Source organism: Salvelinus alpinus, chromosome 27 (assembly GCF_045679555.1).
Source record: "Salvelinus alpinus chromosome 27, SLU_Salpinus.1, whole genome shotgun sequence".
NCBI classification, from domain to species: domain Eukaryota; kingdom Metazoa; phylum Chordata; class Actinopteri; order Salmoniformes; family Salmonidae; genus Salvelinus; species Salvelinus alpinus.
The window spans coordinates 44,169,145-44,187,253 of record NC_092112.1 but is presented as its reverse complement, the minus strand read 5'-3'; the positions used below and the strand labels follow the sequence as shown (position 1 = coordinate 44,187,253).

The window sequence follows — 18,109 nt, the reverse complement described above, 5'->3', positions numbered from 1 at the left end:
AAAGCCGGTGTAAGATAGGGTCAGTGCAGATAGTCTGGGTAACCATTCAGTAACTATTAAGCAATCTTATGACTTGGGGGGATAGAAGCTGTTTCGGCGCATGTTGGTCAGAGAGCCGATGCTCCGGTACCGTTTGCCGGAGGGTAGCAGAGTAAACAGTCTATGGCTTGGATGCTGGAGTCTTTGGCAATTTTTTTAGGCCTTCCTTTGACACCACCTGATATAGAGGTCAAGGATGGCAGGGAGCTCGGCCCCAGTGATGTACTGAGCTGTCTACACCACCCTCTGTAGCGTTTTGCGGTCAAGGGTGGTGCATTTGCTATACCAAGTGGTGATGCAGCCAGTCAAGATGCTCTCGATGGTGCAGCTGTAGAACGTTTTGAGGATCCGAGGGCCCATGCAAAATCTGTTCAACCTCCTGAGGGGGAAGAAGCGCTTTCATGCACTCTTCACGACTATGCAGGTGTGAGTTGACAATGTAAAGTCCTTAGTGAAATGGATACCAAGGAACGTGAAGCTCTCGACCGGCTCCACTACAGCCTTGTCGATATGGATGGGGGGCGTGCGCTCCCCTCTTTCTACTGTAGTCCACAATCAGGTCTTTGGTCTTACTGACATTGAGGAAAAGGTTGTTGTCATGGCACAACACTGCCAAGTTTATGACCTCCACCCAGTAGGCTGTCTCATTGCCGCAGATGAACAGCCCTGCCACCGGCGTGTCGTCGGCAGACTTGATGATGGTGTTGGAGTCGTGCGTGGCCACGCGCTCGTGAGTGAACAGGGAGTACAGGAGGGGACTAAGCACACAACATGAGGGACGGCGTGGCGGAGGGGTTGTTGCCTACCCTCACCACCTGGGGCCGTCCCGTCAGGAAGTCCAGGATCCAGTTACAGAGGGAGGTGTTCAGTCCCAGGGTCTCCAGCTTGGTGAGGAGCTTGGAGGGGGGACTATGGTGTTGAACGCTGAGCTGTAGTCTATGGACAGAAATCTCACATAGTTATTTCACTTCTTGTCTAGGTGGGAGAGGGCAGTGTGTGAAGTGCAATTGATATTGTGTCCTCTGTGGATCTGTTGGTCAGTATACGAATTGGAGTGGGTCCAGGATGTCTGGGATGGTGGTGTTGGTGTGTGTCATGACCAGCCTTTCAAAGCACTTCATTTCAGATGTGAGTGCTACATGGCTGTAGTAATGTAGGCAGGTTACCTTGGAGCTCTTCGGAACAGGGACAATGGTGGTCAGTTTGAAACATGTTGGGATTACATACTGGGACGAGGAGAGATTGAAAATGTCAGTGAAGACACTTGCCAGCTGATCTGGGCATGCATTGAGAACGTGCCCTGGTATTCCGTCTGGCCCGGCGGCCTTGCGAGTGTTAAAATGTTTAAAACTTTGACTCACATCGGCCACGGAGAAAAGCTTTAGTATAATTCAATAGAGTCCAAATGTGAAGCCTAGCAGTTCTCAGAGTGTATGTAAACACTAAGATCTGTGGTCCTATGGAGCTGCTCTGCTGTTTTTTCCCTTGGGAAACCAGGTGTGTGCACTCTGTGCAATCAGTGAGTGATGTGTGTATGGTCTCACCAGGGCATGAGTCTGCCTATCCTGGTCCACCTGCTCTTGGTGATGAAGAAGCCGACAACAGGGTCGGTCATGGCTCCCCACGCCTTCCCTATGAACAGAACCATGGAGGCCTGGAAAGGGTTGATCTGAGGAGGAGTTAACAGAGGAATTAGAAGACACAGAGAGAAGGAAAAGGAGGGAAAGAAGGAAAAAGAGTGAGAGAGAGTGAGAGAGATAGAGAAAAAAAATAGGAAGAGATAAAGAGAGGGACACACACAGATGTGTTACCTGGGCGACATCCAGCAGGTAGATTTGGAGGAAGAACGCCGTAGCGCTGCCGGCCACCTGATTGGGCGCTCCTCCGATGGCGAAACACAGTTTACTGCAGAAAGACAGCCTCTGGTCCAGCACAGTCTACGGACGGGCCGAAAAATATCTGAGAGTTACAAGTCAGTTAGGCCTATCACTCACACATTTCATGAAGTGCATTATCCGAGAAAAAGTCAAATAAATGATATGCAAAGCCTATGAGATACAGTTGACTACTCTGCCTTTCTTTACCGTGTAAAGACAATAATTATGTTTGTTAGCCATGGCTATGTAGCCTAAATATTAGCCTCAGATAAGATACAAGCAGGAAACAAATCTGAAGGTGGAAGCTATCTTTGTGGATAAGGAATACAGATTTTGTAGCAGAATGAGTCTGTGACAGCAGGACGCTGGATTTATGACGTCCCCAAAAAATTCTGAACCACAGAACTGGAGATAGAATTCCCATCTTTAGAATTCTAATTTCAGAAATATATTGTCCACTGTGATGTCAGAGACATCCCTGAGCGCCATTCAGATGACAGTCGATACAGACGTATGACCTTATGTCATAGACCATGACTAACTTCCTTGTCCAAATAGTATATGAAATATATGTCCAAATATGACTTGCGACATTGTTGAGACAAGCACTATCCATGAGATAGAAGGGTAATACTTTATTTGGATAGTCCCAAGTAGATGTTCAGTAGATGTTTAATAACGGTCAACAACATTTCAACTAACTATCGACTAACCCTAACACTTATGATCAGGGGATGATCAGAGATGCTTCCATCTTTACACATGAAATAGCAGAAAAACCACCAGGCTCCTGGAATGCACCATATTTACGACTGTTATGAACATCTCAGAGACAGACACGGAAACACACACGGCACGGACCAAAATACAGCAGCTTCTGATTAAATGTCTTACCTTCTGTCTCTCTCTCTCTCTATATGTATATACAGTATATATATATATATCTTTCTCTCGCTCTCTCTCAATTCAATTTCAATCTAAGGGCTTTATTGGCATGGGAAACATATGGTAACATTGCCAAAGCAAGTGAAATAGAAAATGAACCAAAGTAAAATAAACAATAAAAACTTAACTGTAAACATTACACTCACAAAAGTTCCAAAAGTCATGTTATGTCTATATACAGTCTCTCTGTCTCTGTCTCTCTGTCTCTCTGTCTCTCTCTCTCTCTCTCTCTCTCTCTCTCTCTCTCTCTCTCTCTCTCTCTCTCTCTCTCTCTCTCTCTCTCTCTCTCTCTCGCTCTCTCTCTCTCTCTCTCTCTCTCTCTCTCTCTCTCTCTCTCTCTCTCTCTCTCTACACCCCTCTACCTCTACCTCTACCTCTACCGCTACCTCTACCTCTACCTCTACCTCTACCTCTACCTCTACCTCTCTCAATTCAATTCAATTCAATTCAATTCAATTCAATTCAATTCAAGGGGCTTTATTGGCATGGGAAACGTGTTAACATTGCCAAAGCAAGTGAGGTAGATATTATACAAAAGTGAAATAAACAATACAAATTAACAGTAAACATTACACATACAGAAGTTTCAAAACAATAAAGACATTACAAATGTTATATTATATATATACAGTGTTTCTCTCTCTCTCTCTCTCTCTCTACCTCTCTCTCTCTCTCCTTCTCTCCTTTCTTTTTTCTCTTCCCCCATCTCTCTCCACACTCTCTCTCTCTAAACGTTGTTGTTTCCATACATTACAGTTATGGGCGGGTTACCTCGCCGCCCACAGCTATAGGCCTTTCAGGCTTTATGAAAGAAAGATATCACCAAAACAACTACAGACCAACCACAGAGTCCAAAGGCCTTCAACACACTGTCATTATCTGGCTGACTTTAATTTATCTTCCTCTTTCTTCTCCTCAAGAAAACATTGATGGTTTCTAGAATGATACTTCTAGAAGGGGGCTGTGTAATTATTCTCTCAGTCTCTACTTAGTCTCTACTCCCTCCACTCGTCCTCACTGCAGTTAGCGCTAAATGGGAAGACAAGACAAGTCTTTGGTTCCTATGGAAAATACTGGTTAACTGATGCAGGGTCTTAATATCCCAATGGTCTGTGCCAGATCAGTGATGTCTTGGTTCAACATCAAGTGTATCGATGACGTTAACCCTCATCTGCAATACAGCTATGTAGTTGGACTCGCCGTCACTGTTTGTATCCGCATAACATACTCCACACTGAGGGGGTAAAACCAGAAAAGAGAGCTACACTTTTGGAAAAATAGGTTCCAAAAGGGTTCTGCGGCTATCCCTATAGGATGACCCTTTTTGGTTCCAAGTAGAACCATTTTTTGTTCCAGGTAAAACTGTTTAGGGTTCCATGTAGAACCCTCTGTGGAAAGGGTTCTACATGGAACCTAAAAGGGTTCTACTTGGAACCAAATGGGGTTATTCAAACGGTTCTCCAATGGGGACAGCCAAAGAACCCTTTTTGGTTGTAGCTAGCACCTTTTTTTCTAAGAGTGTACCGTAAAGAGGTCATATCGTTTTAGGCTCTCTCTTTGTACAAGAAAGTTAAATAGTCCACAGGTCATCAAACAAGGATTTATCTGTCTTAACTTCATACCAGATAGTCAGGGCCTGATAGCATTCATTAGTGGCACTTGCCTAGCTCTACCTATACACACATAGACACAGAGAGAGAGAGTCTGACTACAGTCTTATTTACTGAGCTCTTATCACTGAAGACGTAAACAGGATATCCCTCCGCTGTCTGAACACACGTTATCTAGCTTCCTATAACCGCACACACACGCACGCACGCACACACACACACACGCGCAAACACACACGCGCAAACACACGCACGCACGCACGCACACACACACACACACACACACACAAAAGCACATCAGAGAGAACAGACCATCAGCAAACTGTGGCCCTGGGAAAATGGGGCAAATTCCCAAAGTAAATGACTTTGTTAATGATGATGAAGTGGGGAAAAAGCGACTCTGGCTACGTGCCTTTATGTTTTTAAAGAGGATCTTAGTTATTAGCTGACTGTGACGCACACAGAGGATGAGTAGGGAATAGTGAATATGTTTGATTGCTTTTCCCACTTCTGTCAGCATTCACAGATTGAGTGTGTGTACTGTATGCGTGTGATAGATAAAGCTGGTTGTATAAAGAAATAAAGCTGGTTTAGAGCTTTACATAAAGGTTTACAGGCAGTAGAATTTCCTCATACAATTTGACATCAGACTTAAAAGGCAGATTTTATGGTTTGTGTGTGTGTGTGTGTGTGTGTGTGTGTGTGTGTGTGTGTGTGTGTGTGTGTGTGTGTGTGTGTGTGTGTGTGTGTGTGAGGGGGCCTGGCTTAAGCTGAGGGACTCACTGTGACAGGTGACTCGTTAGGGCAGGGATCATCAACTAGAAATAATTGCAAATAATTTGTTTAACTGCAAATTGACCGCAAGAAGCCCAAACAGATATAATATTTGACTAAAACAATCATTTCAAACCTTGCTTACATTTGTATATACGATTACATATCTCTCTATTATGTGTGGGAATACCTGGGAACAGATTTCCAAAATTAGAATCACTTGGTGCTCATTTCCTGATGTTTGTACAGTCTTTTATGTCCAACAATTTAAAAAAACACCCGCGGGGGCCGCCATTTGGGGAACCCTGCATTAGGGGCTTTAGTCTCCTATGTTTCAGCCTCTGCTTCAGCTGCTTTACCATGTATAATTCACCCAGGTCACACACATATCAGTCGTAAGGGCCATGCTGTACACACACAGCTCCTCCACACTCACATGAACACACACACACACACACAGCTCAAGGTCACGCTGCATCCATTCTTTCAGAAAAACGATGTGAATATTACATCACTTTCCTTCAATGGCTACACACTGAATTAGGACAGCATTAAACCCATTGCGGAGCAATAAGAACAGCCAGACAATATTGAATTCCCAGCAGTGAATGAGCCAGTGTGAATCTAAACATAGAAGACGATGTAGAGTACTTATTTTTGTCTGCATCAATGCACTGGAGGTATAATGAAACACAATAGGCTACATCTGCATTATAATGAACTAGTGGTATAGTAAAATAAAGGTTTGGCTCCCCGTCTGTCATTGCCTTGCGCCCCTGGGCATGTGTGCTGGAATACCATCAATAAGTAAGCATTCCATTTACTCACACGAGTACACGGCTTCACATATTTTCACTGGCACACACACACACTGCATTCTTTCACAGGAATGTCTCTTTCTGACATTCAGGCCGTCTTACTGGTACCCAAAAGCACTCAGGGTGAGCTTACACCAATATCATCCATCCAACAGAGAGAGAAACGTCCTCTATGTCTGGTCCTAAGCTGTAAGTAGTATTATCACAATCCAACTGATGTTCAATGTAATTAACTAACTCCCTGCTCTCAATCTCTCAAATATCCAGGCATGGTATAACAGCATGACAGAAACTGAAAAACCAAAGGAACATAAATGTCCCTGAGATATCAGTCCAGGGGTAAACTAACCAACTGATTCACAAAATAAAAGCAGTGTTTCCTTACCTGGTGGGGGGGCTTGTTGAAAGCTGGCTCTGGGGGCTTGAAGAGTTTGCCTGCTGGGGTATCGGGTACCCTCTCTCCCTTCGCCATGGCTGGCTCCTGAGCGTGCCTGAGCGTTTGTATGTGAATGTGAGTGAATGTGTGTCTCTCTGAGTCGGAAAGTGTGTGCGTCTGAGTGTGAGTGTACGTATGTGTGTGTGTGGCTCTACGTGACGGCCGGGGATGAGCTGGTGTTCCTGTGTGTGTCAGGAGGACGTGAGGCTGCTCAACTCTGCCGCCACTCACATGCTGCCCTGTGTTCAGTGCTCAGGGGCTGGAACTGAGCCAGAGAGGGAAGGGCAGTTAGGCAGACAGTTCCACACATACTGTAAACACACACATAACCATCCCCTTCACACTCAGATCTCCCCTATTTATCACCCTGATCTCTATTTCACATGCATTTACGTCAGCCAGCAACATTAATACATCACATTAATACATCTAATTAAGAGATGCGATGTCTCCATGTATCATTATTAAAAGAGGATAAAGAAAGCGTGACACCCTAGATTGGGAGGCAAAACACATGGAAATATGATTGCAAATATTCCGTATTTTTGTTTACGAGTGAGGCTATCTCAGAATCAGAATCACCTTTATTCGCCAAATACATTTGCATGTACCAGGAATTTGACGTGGTGAAATGGTGCTGCCACAAACAGAATCTACAGAATCTAACCAACACATATAACAAACAGTAATTTCTTACTATATCATAGCAGTTTTGCCATAAGTGAACACATCCCGTACAACCTCAAAGCTCTGTCATTATCTCAGTCACATCCCATGTAAACAACAAGCAAGAACGCAATAAAAGAAAGAGAAGGCCGTATTGGCTTTACCTGAGTGATGCTGAGACAAGAGAAGAGTAGAGGCACTCAGTGGACGGCAGGCTCAGAGAGATACAGGGAGAGAGTCACACGCAGGCAGATTCCAGCAGTAGAGCAGAAGGAGACTGCGGTGTTTGACAGACAGTGCTGTTCCACTTCATTCACCGGGACATGCGCCTCCAGTGGTCAACAGATAATAACATTGACATTATAGTCATTACAGGGTTATAATAACATACAGTACCACCTACTCATTCAAGGGTTTTTCTTTATTTTCAATATTTTCTACATCGTAGAATAATAATGAAGACATCAAAACTATCAAATAACACATATGGTATCATGTAGTAACCAATAAAGTGTTAAACAAATCAAAATATACTTTCTATTTTAGATTCTTCAAAGAAGACACCCTTTGCCTTGATGGCAGCTTTCCACACTCTTGGCATTCTCTCAACCAGCTTCATGAGGTAGTCACCTGGAATGCTTTTCCAACAGTCTTGAAGGAGTTCCCACATATGCTGAGCACTTGTTGGCTGCTTTTCCTACAGTCTGCGGTCCAACTCATCCCAAACCATCTCAATTGGGTTGAGGTCGGGTAATTGTGGAGGCCAGGTCATCTGATACAGCACTCCATCACTCTCTTTCTTGGTCAAATAGCCCTTACACAGACTGGCCGTGTCGTTGTCCTGTTGAAAAAAAAATTATAGTCCCACTAAGCGCAAGCCAGATAGAATGGCGTATCGCTGTAGAATGCTGTGGCAGCCATGCTGGTTAAGTGTGCCTTGAATTCTAAAATAATCACTGACAGTGTCACCAGCAAAGGACTCCCACACCATCACACCTCCTCCTCCCTGCTTCACGGTGGGAACCACACATGCGGAGATCATACGTTCATCTAGTCTGCGTCTCACAAAGACACGGCAGGTTGGAACCAAAAATCTCAAATTTGGACTCATCAGACTAATGGACAGATTTCCACCTGTCTAATGTCTATTGCACGTGTTTCTTGGCCCAAGCAAGTCTATTCTTCTTTTTGGTGTCCTTTAGTAGTGGTTTCTTTGCAGCAATTCGACCATGAAGGCCTGATTCACGCAGCCTCCTCTGAACAGTTGATGTTGAGATGTGTCTGTTACTTGAACTCTGTGAAGCGTTTATTTGGGCTGCAATGTGAGGTGTAGTTAATTGCAGATTTCTGAGGATGGTAACTCTAATGAACTTATCCTCTGCAGCAGAGGTAACTCTGGGTCTTCCTTTAATGTGGTATTCCACATGAGAGCCAGTTTCATCACAGCGATTGATGGTTTTCGCGACTGCACTTGAAGAAACTTTCAAAGTTCTTGAAATGTTCCGCATTGACTAACCTTCATGTCTTAAAGTAGTGATGGACCATCGTTTCTCTTTGCTTAATTGAGCTGTTCTTGACATAATATGGACTTGGTCTTTTACCAAATAGGGCTATCTTCGGTATACCACCCCTACCTTGTCACAACACAACTGATTGGCTCAAATGCATTAAGAAGGAAAGAAATTCCACAAATTAACTTTTAACAAGGCACACCTGTTAATTGAAATGCATTCCAGGTGACTACTTCATGAAGCTGGTTGAGAAAAGGCCAAGAGTGTGAAAAGCTGTCATCAAGCCAAAGGGTCGCTAGTTTGAAGAATCTCAAATATAAAATATATTTAGATTTGTTTAACACTTTTTTTGGTTACTACATGATTCCATATGTGTTATTTCATAGTTTTGCAGAATGCAGAAAATTGTAAAATAAAGAAAAACCCTGGAATGAGCAAGTGTGTCCAAACTTTTGACTCGTACTTTGGACATATTTCTAATTATCAGCCACCGTGAAAAACTATGCACTTAAGATGATCAATAAACATTATTTGACCTTACATTTTGAGGCAGTGGAACTTCAGCCTACAGGCGACAGTATGTTTAAAACAAGTTTTAATTTCAGTCTACAGATTTGAGCAAAAATGTGTCTGCATTAGTCTGCAGAGGTCACAATTATGAGATCTGAGAAAAAACGATGGTATCGTCAGACTTCTCGTTCTCTCTCTCTCTCTCAGCCTACGTGGCTGCGATGTAGGTTTAAATTGCACGCACAAACACACCAGAGACCGTGACACACAGACACACACTTTATACAGGTTATAGGCCTAAATCTGGGCACGTTTAATTATAAACTATTATGATTGTCACCAAATAGGCAATTGACAGGTGCATAGTTAGAACAATCCCATACCAACCAGTTTTAAAATGTTGTGTTCTAATATATCCAATGCTTTTTATATTGTTAAAGGGTTAATCTCACTCACGAGTGTTTGTTCAACGATTCATTCAGCGCACAACCTGTCCCACAGAAGACCGGTCGTTTCTCTTCTCCTCTCTCCTCTTCGCTGCATCCCTTCTTTCACAACAAGGCGTCAAACCGCTAACCGCCGAGCAGTCAACTAACCTGCATTCTCTCAGATACGTTGCCAGCAACCGGGGCACAGATAACTGAAAAGGAGAACCCAGCCAAACCCTTAAGATTTCCTCACACATTCCAAACATTCAGTCCGCTCTTGCCTGCAGAATTACTGCCTCTAAAATATATCAGCATCGGGAAATCAAGCATATGAACGCATTACTCCGTATATGTTTCAGATAATGCTAAATAACGCGTGAAGAGGAATGTGCAACTAACATTTCTGTAGCGGATCAGGTAAAAAGACAGTTTGGAAAATATAAAATGGGACTTAAAGTCAGGTAATTGCAGGCACGCGTAGTGCTATTAAATATGTCGCGGATGGGAAATGTGTCCCCTTTTACAACAGGACCCCGCTGGCTGTCTGCCTGGCAGACCCATGGTAGCCTAAAGAAAATACCTGTCTAGTTCTATGGGTTTTCCAGCTGTGCAGTAGGTTTCACATCGACTCTCCTCGTGTCCTGCTCTTTCTTATGTCTCGTGTTCCCTCCGTGTGGCTTTAAATATCGAAGACAATGGCATTGAAACCCTCTACAGCAATGCCCGCGTCCCGTGGAAATCCAATTAGCTGTAATGCATTTTTATTTTATTTTTTATTTCACCTTTATTTAACTAGGCAAGTCAGATAAGAACAAATTCTTATTTACAATGACGGCCTAGCTAAAGGCTAAAGGCCTCCTGCGGGGACGGGGGCTGGGATTAATATACAGTATATATATATATATATATAGGACAAAATACACATCAAGACAAGAGAGACACCACAACTGTAAGGTTCTGAATTAATTTTCTTGTTCTTTTTCGTTGTGTTCTTGAACGTAGACCCTTTTCTTTGTGTTCTTGAACGTAGCCCTGTCTCTCATGTTTGTTCATTGATTTCAACAGTGTTAGTTACTCACCTGGTCTCATCAGCTCCTTATATAGTTCAGTTCATTCTGTTTGTGCCTTTGTGAAGTATTGTTCATTTTGACTCTACTAAGCCTTTTCCCAGCTCGTTTGTGAGAACCAGTTCTAGCCTTCAGTCCTAGGTGAAATAAACACCTGCCGCGAATCTACACCTCATTACAAAAACACTACATAGAGACCTAAGACAACAACATAGCATGGCAGCAACACAGCATGGTAGCAACACAACATGACAACAACATGACAGCAGCACAAAACATGGTACAAACATTATTGGGCACAGACAACAGCACAAAGGGCAAGAAGGTAGAGACAACAATGCATCACATGAAGCAGCCACAACTGTCAGTGTCCATCATTGAGTCTTTGAATGAAGAGATGGAGATAAAACTGTCCAGTTTGAGTGTTTGTTGCAGCTTGTTCCAGTCGCTAGCTGCAGCGAACTGAAAAGACGAGCGACCCAGGGTTGTGTGTGCTTTGGGGGTGTTGTATGTGGAGGATGAGGGCTGCAGTAATAAATAATAAACAAATCCCCATCAAAATCCACATTTTTAAACAACTTTTTTTCATGGGCTGCATCTCAATCGACCTCATCCTTTCCTAGACTGCAGTGGAACGTGGCAGAGATACTGGGGTTTTTGTCAGACCAGGAGACATTCCGAAAATCGGTCTTCTCACAAAAACCTCTGTAGTGTCCAAACGGTTTGGGCTCCACAAGCATCACAGGACTTGTCTGAAGGACTTGTCTCAGGACTTGACAGGACTTGTCTCTTCTCCTCTCTGCTCTTCACTGCATCCCTTCTTTCACAACAAGGCTTCAAACCACGGGATCGGGGCACCACCAGTACAGAGCTTGCTCAGGAATGGCAGCAGGCAGGTGTGAGTGCATCTGCACGCACAGTGAGGCGAAGACTTTTGGAGGATGGCCTGGTGTCAAGAAGGGCAGCAAAGAAGCCACTTCTTTCCAGGAAAAACATCAGGGACAGACTGATATTCTGCAAAAGGTACAGCGATTGGACTGCTGAGGACTGGGATAAAGTCATTTTCTCTGATGAATCCCCTTTCCAATTGTTTGGGGCATCCAGAAAAAAGCTTGTCCGGAGAAGACAAGGTGAGCGCTACCATCAGTCCTGTGTCATGCCAACAGTAAAGCATCCTGAGACCATTCATGTGTGGGGTTGCTTCTCAGCCAAGGGAGTGGGCTCACTCACAATTTTGCCTAAGAACACAGCCATGAATAAAGAATGGTACCAACACATCCTCCAAGAGCAACTTCTCCCAACCATCCAGGAACAGTTTGGTGACGAACAATGCCTTTTCCAGCATGATGGAGCACCTTGCCATAAGGCAAAAGTGATAACTAAGTGGCTCAGGGAACAAAACATCGATATTTTGGGTCCATGGCCAGGAAACTCCCCAGACCTTAATCCCATTGAGAACTTCTGGTCAATCCTCAAGAGGCGGGTTGATAAACAAAAACCCACAAATTCTGAAAAACTCCAAGCATTGATTATGCAAGAATGGGCTGCCATCAGTCCGGATGTGGCCCAGAAGTTAATTGACAGCATGCCAGGGCGGATTGCAGAGGTCTTGAAAAATAAGGGTCAACACTGCAAATATTGACTCTTTGCATCAACTTCATGTAATTGTCAATAGAAGCCTTTGACACTTATGAAATGCTTGTAATTATACTTCAGAATTCATAGTAACATCTGACAAAAATATATAAAAGACACTGAAAGCAGCAAACTTTGTGGAAATTAATATTTGTGTCATTCTCAAAACTTTTGGCCACGACTGTACATTAACACTTTTGTTTTTATCCCCTGGAATTCTAACCCCTTGATGTTCTTGTTGGATCTCATTTTAATAGCTAGCATTTTAATGGCCATAATAAATAGATATGGAGACAACGGACAGCCTTGTTTTACTCCTCTTAAAAGCTCAATACTTTCTGAGAAGTAACCATTATTTACATTATTTACCATTATACAACTATTTTCCAGCTGAATGTTATTTGATTATGCAGACAATATGGAATTTTCATGACAGTAATACTTCTCATAAAAACTAAAAGAGAATCCATTCATCTCTTGTCAACATTCAACCAGGAAAGATTGGCATGCATGTCTTTGATGTTAGTTCTGTATGTGTAGTTGTTACATATATAGGTATCCTGTGTGTTTGTTTTCTCTCCTTCTGCCCTAGTCACGGGTGTCACTCATCAGTCGCCAATCAGTCGCCACTGAAGACACCTGCTCCTTTTCCCTTATCCAATCACATCCCCTTTCCCTTGGTTTAAAAACCCAGTCAGTTGTTTTCCCAAACTCTCTTTTACCTCTCTCTCTCTCTTTGTCTGTCTGTCTGTCTCTCTCTCCCTCCCTCCCTCCCTCTCTCTCTCTCTCTCCCTCTGGATTGAGTTCTCTCATTTGTTTTTGCACCTACTGTCACGACCTTTCAAGATCGAACCCAGAAGCAGACCAGGACAAGGAGCGTAGGAAGAAGGTGAGTATTTATTTACAGTGAAATGTGAAAAGGTAGATATATCCAGATGGCGTAACGGGCAGCGGTGGTGAGTAGATGAGAGGAAATAGGTGAATCCAATGTAGTAGCAGAATCCTCTGTCAACCAGGCGGGAATGGAGTGAATGATCCAGGTGAGTAACTGAAGACAAAACAAACGGAGGTAAGTTCAAGGCAAGCAATACGTAAATGAAAACAACAAAACAAATTCTATCCAACTGGAGTCTGGTACTCAGGCACAACATACTATTCATGGCTAACGATCCGGCAGGGAATGGAAGTCAGGTCAGAGCTTTTGAAGGGTAGAGATGATGATCAGGACAGGTGTGCAGATTACTGACGGGAAACAGGTGCGGGTGAAACCAATCTCCCAATGAGCTAATTCGCCCGGCAACCAGACAGGGTGCGTTCCAGGACACCTGAAACACACTCCAGGACAGACACACAGGCAAACCCAGACTCAGGAAGCGGGATTCGTGACAGTACCCCCCCTCCGACGAACGCCACCGGGCGGACTACCTGGAGCGCCAGGATGGAGGCGGTAGAAGTCACGAATCAGGTCGTCATCCAGAATCTGTCGCCGAGGAATCCAACTCCTCTCCTCTGGACCATATCCTTCCCAGTCCACTAGAAACTGGTACCCTCGACCCCGCCGTCTGGAGTCCATGATGCGGCGCACCGTGTAGACAGGACCACCTCCGATCATCCGAGGAGGAGGAGGACGAGGAGGAGGAGGCAACAGAGGACTGAGGTGAACCGGCTTGAGACAGGAGACATGAAAAGTGGGATGCACTCTAAGTGTTGCAGGCAACTTGAGTCGAACCACCACAGGATTTATGATTCTCTCCACTACAAACGGACCAATGAACTTAGGTGACAACTTCCTTGACTCCGTCCGTAGAGGAAGATCCCGTGTAGCCAACCAAACCTTATCTCCAACCGTATAAGCTGGGGCAGGAATACGGCGACGGTTCGCCTGTATCTGATACCGGTCAGAAACTCTAAGGAGAGCCTTCCTGGCCCGATGCCAGGTCCGGTGGCAACGACGAATATGGGTCTGGACAGAAGGAACCGAGAGATCCCTCTCCTGAGAAGGAAACAAAGGAGGTTGGTATCCGTAAAGGCATTGGAAGGGGGACATCCCAGTGGCAGATGAAGGAAGGGTATTATGGGCATACTCAACCCAGGGTAATTGTGATGACCAAGAGGTGGGATCAGAGGAGACAAGACAACGCAGCGTGGACTCCATCTTCTGGTTGGCTCTCTCCGCTTGACCATTAGATTGTGGGTGAAATCCAGAAGTGAGACTGACTGTAGCTCCAATGGCCAAACAGAAGGACTTCCAGACAGCAGAGGTAAACTGAGGACCACGGTCAGACACAATGTCACTGGGCAATCCGTGAACCCTGAAAACCTCCCTGACCAGGATCTCGGACGTCTCCGTAGCCGATGGAAGCTTGGAGAGAGGAACAAAATGAGCAAACTTGCTGAATCTGTCCACAATGGTCAGAATGACCGTGTTCCCAACAGAAGGGGGCAATCCCGTGACAAAATCCAGGGCCAGATGCGACCAAGGTCGCCGAGGAATAGGTAGGGGATGAAGAAGCCCAGAGCTGGGCCGATTGGTACTCTTGTTCTGGGCACAAACAGGACATGCGGCAACAAACCTCCGGGTATCTTCTCCCATGGCAGGCCACCAAAAACGTCTGCGCAGTAGTGCCATAGTCCGAGCAACGCCAGGGTGACAAGCTATCTTGCTGGCGTGGGACCACTGAAGGACAGCAGAACGGACCGACTCGGGTACGAACAACCGACCGGGTGGACCGTTACCGGGGCCGGGCTGCGTCCGAAGGGCCGCCATCACATCCTCCTCTATCCTCCATGTAACGGCTCCCACGACAACATTCTGGGGAAGAATCGTCTCAGTCTTGACCCCACTCTCCTCCGTCTTAGAGAACATCCGGGACAGAGCGTCCGCCTTCCCGTTCTTAGACCCAGGTCGGAATGTCAGGGAAAAATTGAAACGTCCAAAAAACAAGGCCCACCTAGCCTGACGGGCGTTGAGACGTTTAGCCGATTGTACGTAAGCCAGATTCTTGTGGTCAGTCCAGACCACAAACGGTTGCTCCGCTCCCTCCAACCAGTGCCGCCACTCCTCCAAGGCAAGCTTCACAGCGAGAAGCTCCCGGTTACCCACATCGTAGTTTCTTTCAGCTGGAGAAAGACGACCAGAGTAGAAAGCGCAGGGATGGAGTTTACCGTCAGTGGAGCTACGCTGGGACAGGATGGCGCCCACACCCACATCAGAAGCATCCACTTCCACAACGAACTGACGGGAAGTGTCAGGTTGAGAGAGAATCGGGGCGTTGGTGAATCGGCTCTTCAAGTCCAGAAATGCTCGGTCTGCCTCAGGAGTCCAACAGAACTTTCTGGTGCAAGACGTCAGAGCAGTTAAAGGTGCCGCCACCCGGCTGTAGTCACGGATAAACCTCCGATAAAAATTCGCAAACCCCAGGAATCTCTGGAGCTGCAATCTTGTAACGGGCTGGACCCAATCCCGAACCGCCCGAACCTTCTCTTGGTCCATCTTGATCTCTCCCCTGGATATGATGTACCCGAGGAAGGACGTTGTATGGGCGTGAAAATCACACTTCTCCGCCTTCACGAACAGACGGTTCTCCAATAACCGGTGCAGGACCTGCTTGACATGCAGAACGTGGCTAGAAAGCTCCTTTGAGAAGATGAGGATATCATCCAGGTAAACGAACACAAAAATCCCAATCATATCTCTCAAAACGTCATTCACCATGCTTTGGAACACCGCCGGAGCGTTGGTCAGTCCAAACGGCATCACCTGGTACTCAAAATGTCCCATCGGAGTATTGAACCCAGTCAACCACTCGTCCCCCTCCTTGATCCGAACCAAATGATAAGCATTACGTAAATCAAGCTTCGTAAAAACCGTAGCACCCTGTAAGGAATCGAAAGCCGAGCTCATCAAGGGCAGGGGATACTTGTTCTTAACCGTAATGTCATTCAAACCCCGATAATCAATACACGGTCGAAGAGAACCATCCTTCTTGCTCACAAAAAAAAAATCCTGCTCCCAAAGGTGATGACGATGGCCGAATGAGACCTGTAGCTAGAGACTCCTTGATGTAGGTCTCCAAGGCCTCACGTTCCGGTCGAGAGATACTGTATAACCGTCCCTTGGGAAAGGCAGATCCAGGAAACAGATTAATCGCACAATCATAAGGTCGGTGGGGAGGAAGAGACAGAGCCTTTTGTTTACTGAATACCTCACCCAACTCGTGATATGTTTCTGGAACCAGGGACAAATCAGGAGGAGCAGAGTCACTGACCTGACTGGAAACAGCAGGAGAACAGGCAGTCCTAAGGCAGTTAGCATGACACTCAATGCTCCAACTAGTTACCTTCCCTGTCACCCAATCAAACGAGGGATTGTGTTCCTTCAGCCAGGGGTAACCAAGAACCAGAGGAACATGGGGCAAGGACAAAATGAAGAAAGAGATAAACTCTGAATGATTTCCCGACACCAACATCTTAACCGGTTCAGTCCTCATAGTGATCCGTGCCAGACTACTGCCGTTCAGAGTGGTTGCTTCAATGGCTTCCGGCAATTGCTCCTTGGAAAGCCCCAGCTGTTCCACCAGGTCGGCATCCATAAAGTTGCCATCGGCACCTGAATCGATAAAAGCGTTCAGGTCAAAACTCTGATCCTTATTCATAAGGGTCGCAGGAAAACGGGGTCTGACAAGATCCTTGAGAGATTGAAACTGACTCGCTAAAATTCCTCCCAAATTTAGCGAGCCGGGCAGTTTTAACGGGCGCTGTGGACAAGCGGAGTTGTAATGTCCCGATCTACCACAGTAGAAAGAGCTATTGGTTTCACGTCTACTTTGGCGCTCCTCCTTAGTTAGCCCGTGTCGCCCCACTTGCATTGGTTCAGAATCTGGTGGCAAGACTCCTCCACTAATCCCTTGTGGATAATAACGATCAATACGTCCTGGTTCACCTCCTGAACCGAATGGTAACCGAGTTACAGATTGATTGGATAGACCCCACTGCTTCTCCCTCCTTCTCTCTCGGACTCTATTATCAACCCGAATAGATAAAGCGACCAAGCTGTCTAAGTCACTAGGCTCTGGATAAGAAATCAGCTCATCCTTAAGTTCATCTGACAACCCCTTGTAAAAAACCGCTTGTAGTGACTCCTCATTCCAACCACTCTCCACAGCCAATGTCCTGAACTCAATCATAAAATCTGCCACACTGCGATCTCCTTGGCGAAGAGAGAACAAACGTTTAGCTGCGTCCTTACCTCGGACTGGATGATCAAAAAGCTTCCTCATCTCTCCCGTGAACTCCTGATATGAAGCCGTGCAGGTTCCCTGTCGTTCCCAAACGGCTGAAGCCCATTCCAGAGCTCTTCCACGCAACAGTTCAATAACAAAGGCTATCCTAGCCTTGTCAGTGGCGTAAGAATGGGGCTGTAGATCAAACACTAACCCACACTGCATAAGAAACGAACGGCATTTTCCCAAATCCCCTTCATATTTATCAGGCGTCGGTACCTTGGGTTCACGAAATGGAACCGCTTCAGACACGGCAGGTGAGATGGGTGAAACCGGTAGTGAATGAATCACCTGCAAACTGAGCTGATCCTGGACTTGTGTCAAGCTAGCAGATAAATTCTGGATCGAACTCGCTATCTCCTGTAGCGCCGTATTGTGTTGTCCCAATCTCTTCTCCTGCAGGGTAATGGCATGGCAAACGGAGTCCAGGTCCGCTGGGTTCATTACTGGCCGGATCGTTCTGTCACGACCTTTCAAGATCGAACCCAGAAGCAGACCAGGACAAGGAGCG

At 45.5% G+C, this 18,109-nt stretch overlaps 1 protein-coding gene across 1 annotated transcript in view; it reads right to left on the bottom strand.

Annotated features, from left to right (window-relative positions):
• Positions 1–10,286, bottom strand: part of LOC139556622 (sphingosine-1-phosphate transporter MFSD2B-like) — a 46,025-nt gene extending 35,739 nt beyond the window's left edge. Inside the window, exons 1-6 of the mRNA XM_071370794.1 lie at positions 10,195–10,286; positions 9,643–9,826; positions 7,330–7,494; positions 6,449–6,764; positions 1,851–1,976; positions 1,584–1,708 (exon numbers count right to left, since the gene is read on the bottom strand). Coding sequence (XP_071226895.1) covers positions 1,584–1,708; positions 1,851–1,976; positions 6,449–6,535 — 338 coding nt within the window. The 5' untranslated portion in view covers positions 6,536–6,764; positions 7,330–7,494; positions 9,643–9,826; positions 10,195–10,286. The remainder of the gene's footprint in view (positions 1–1,583; positions 1,709–1,850; positions 1,977–6,448; positions 6,765–7,329; positions 7,495–9,642; positions 9,827–10,194) is intronic.
• Positions 10,287–18,109: the final 7,823 nt, after the last annotated feature.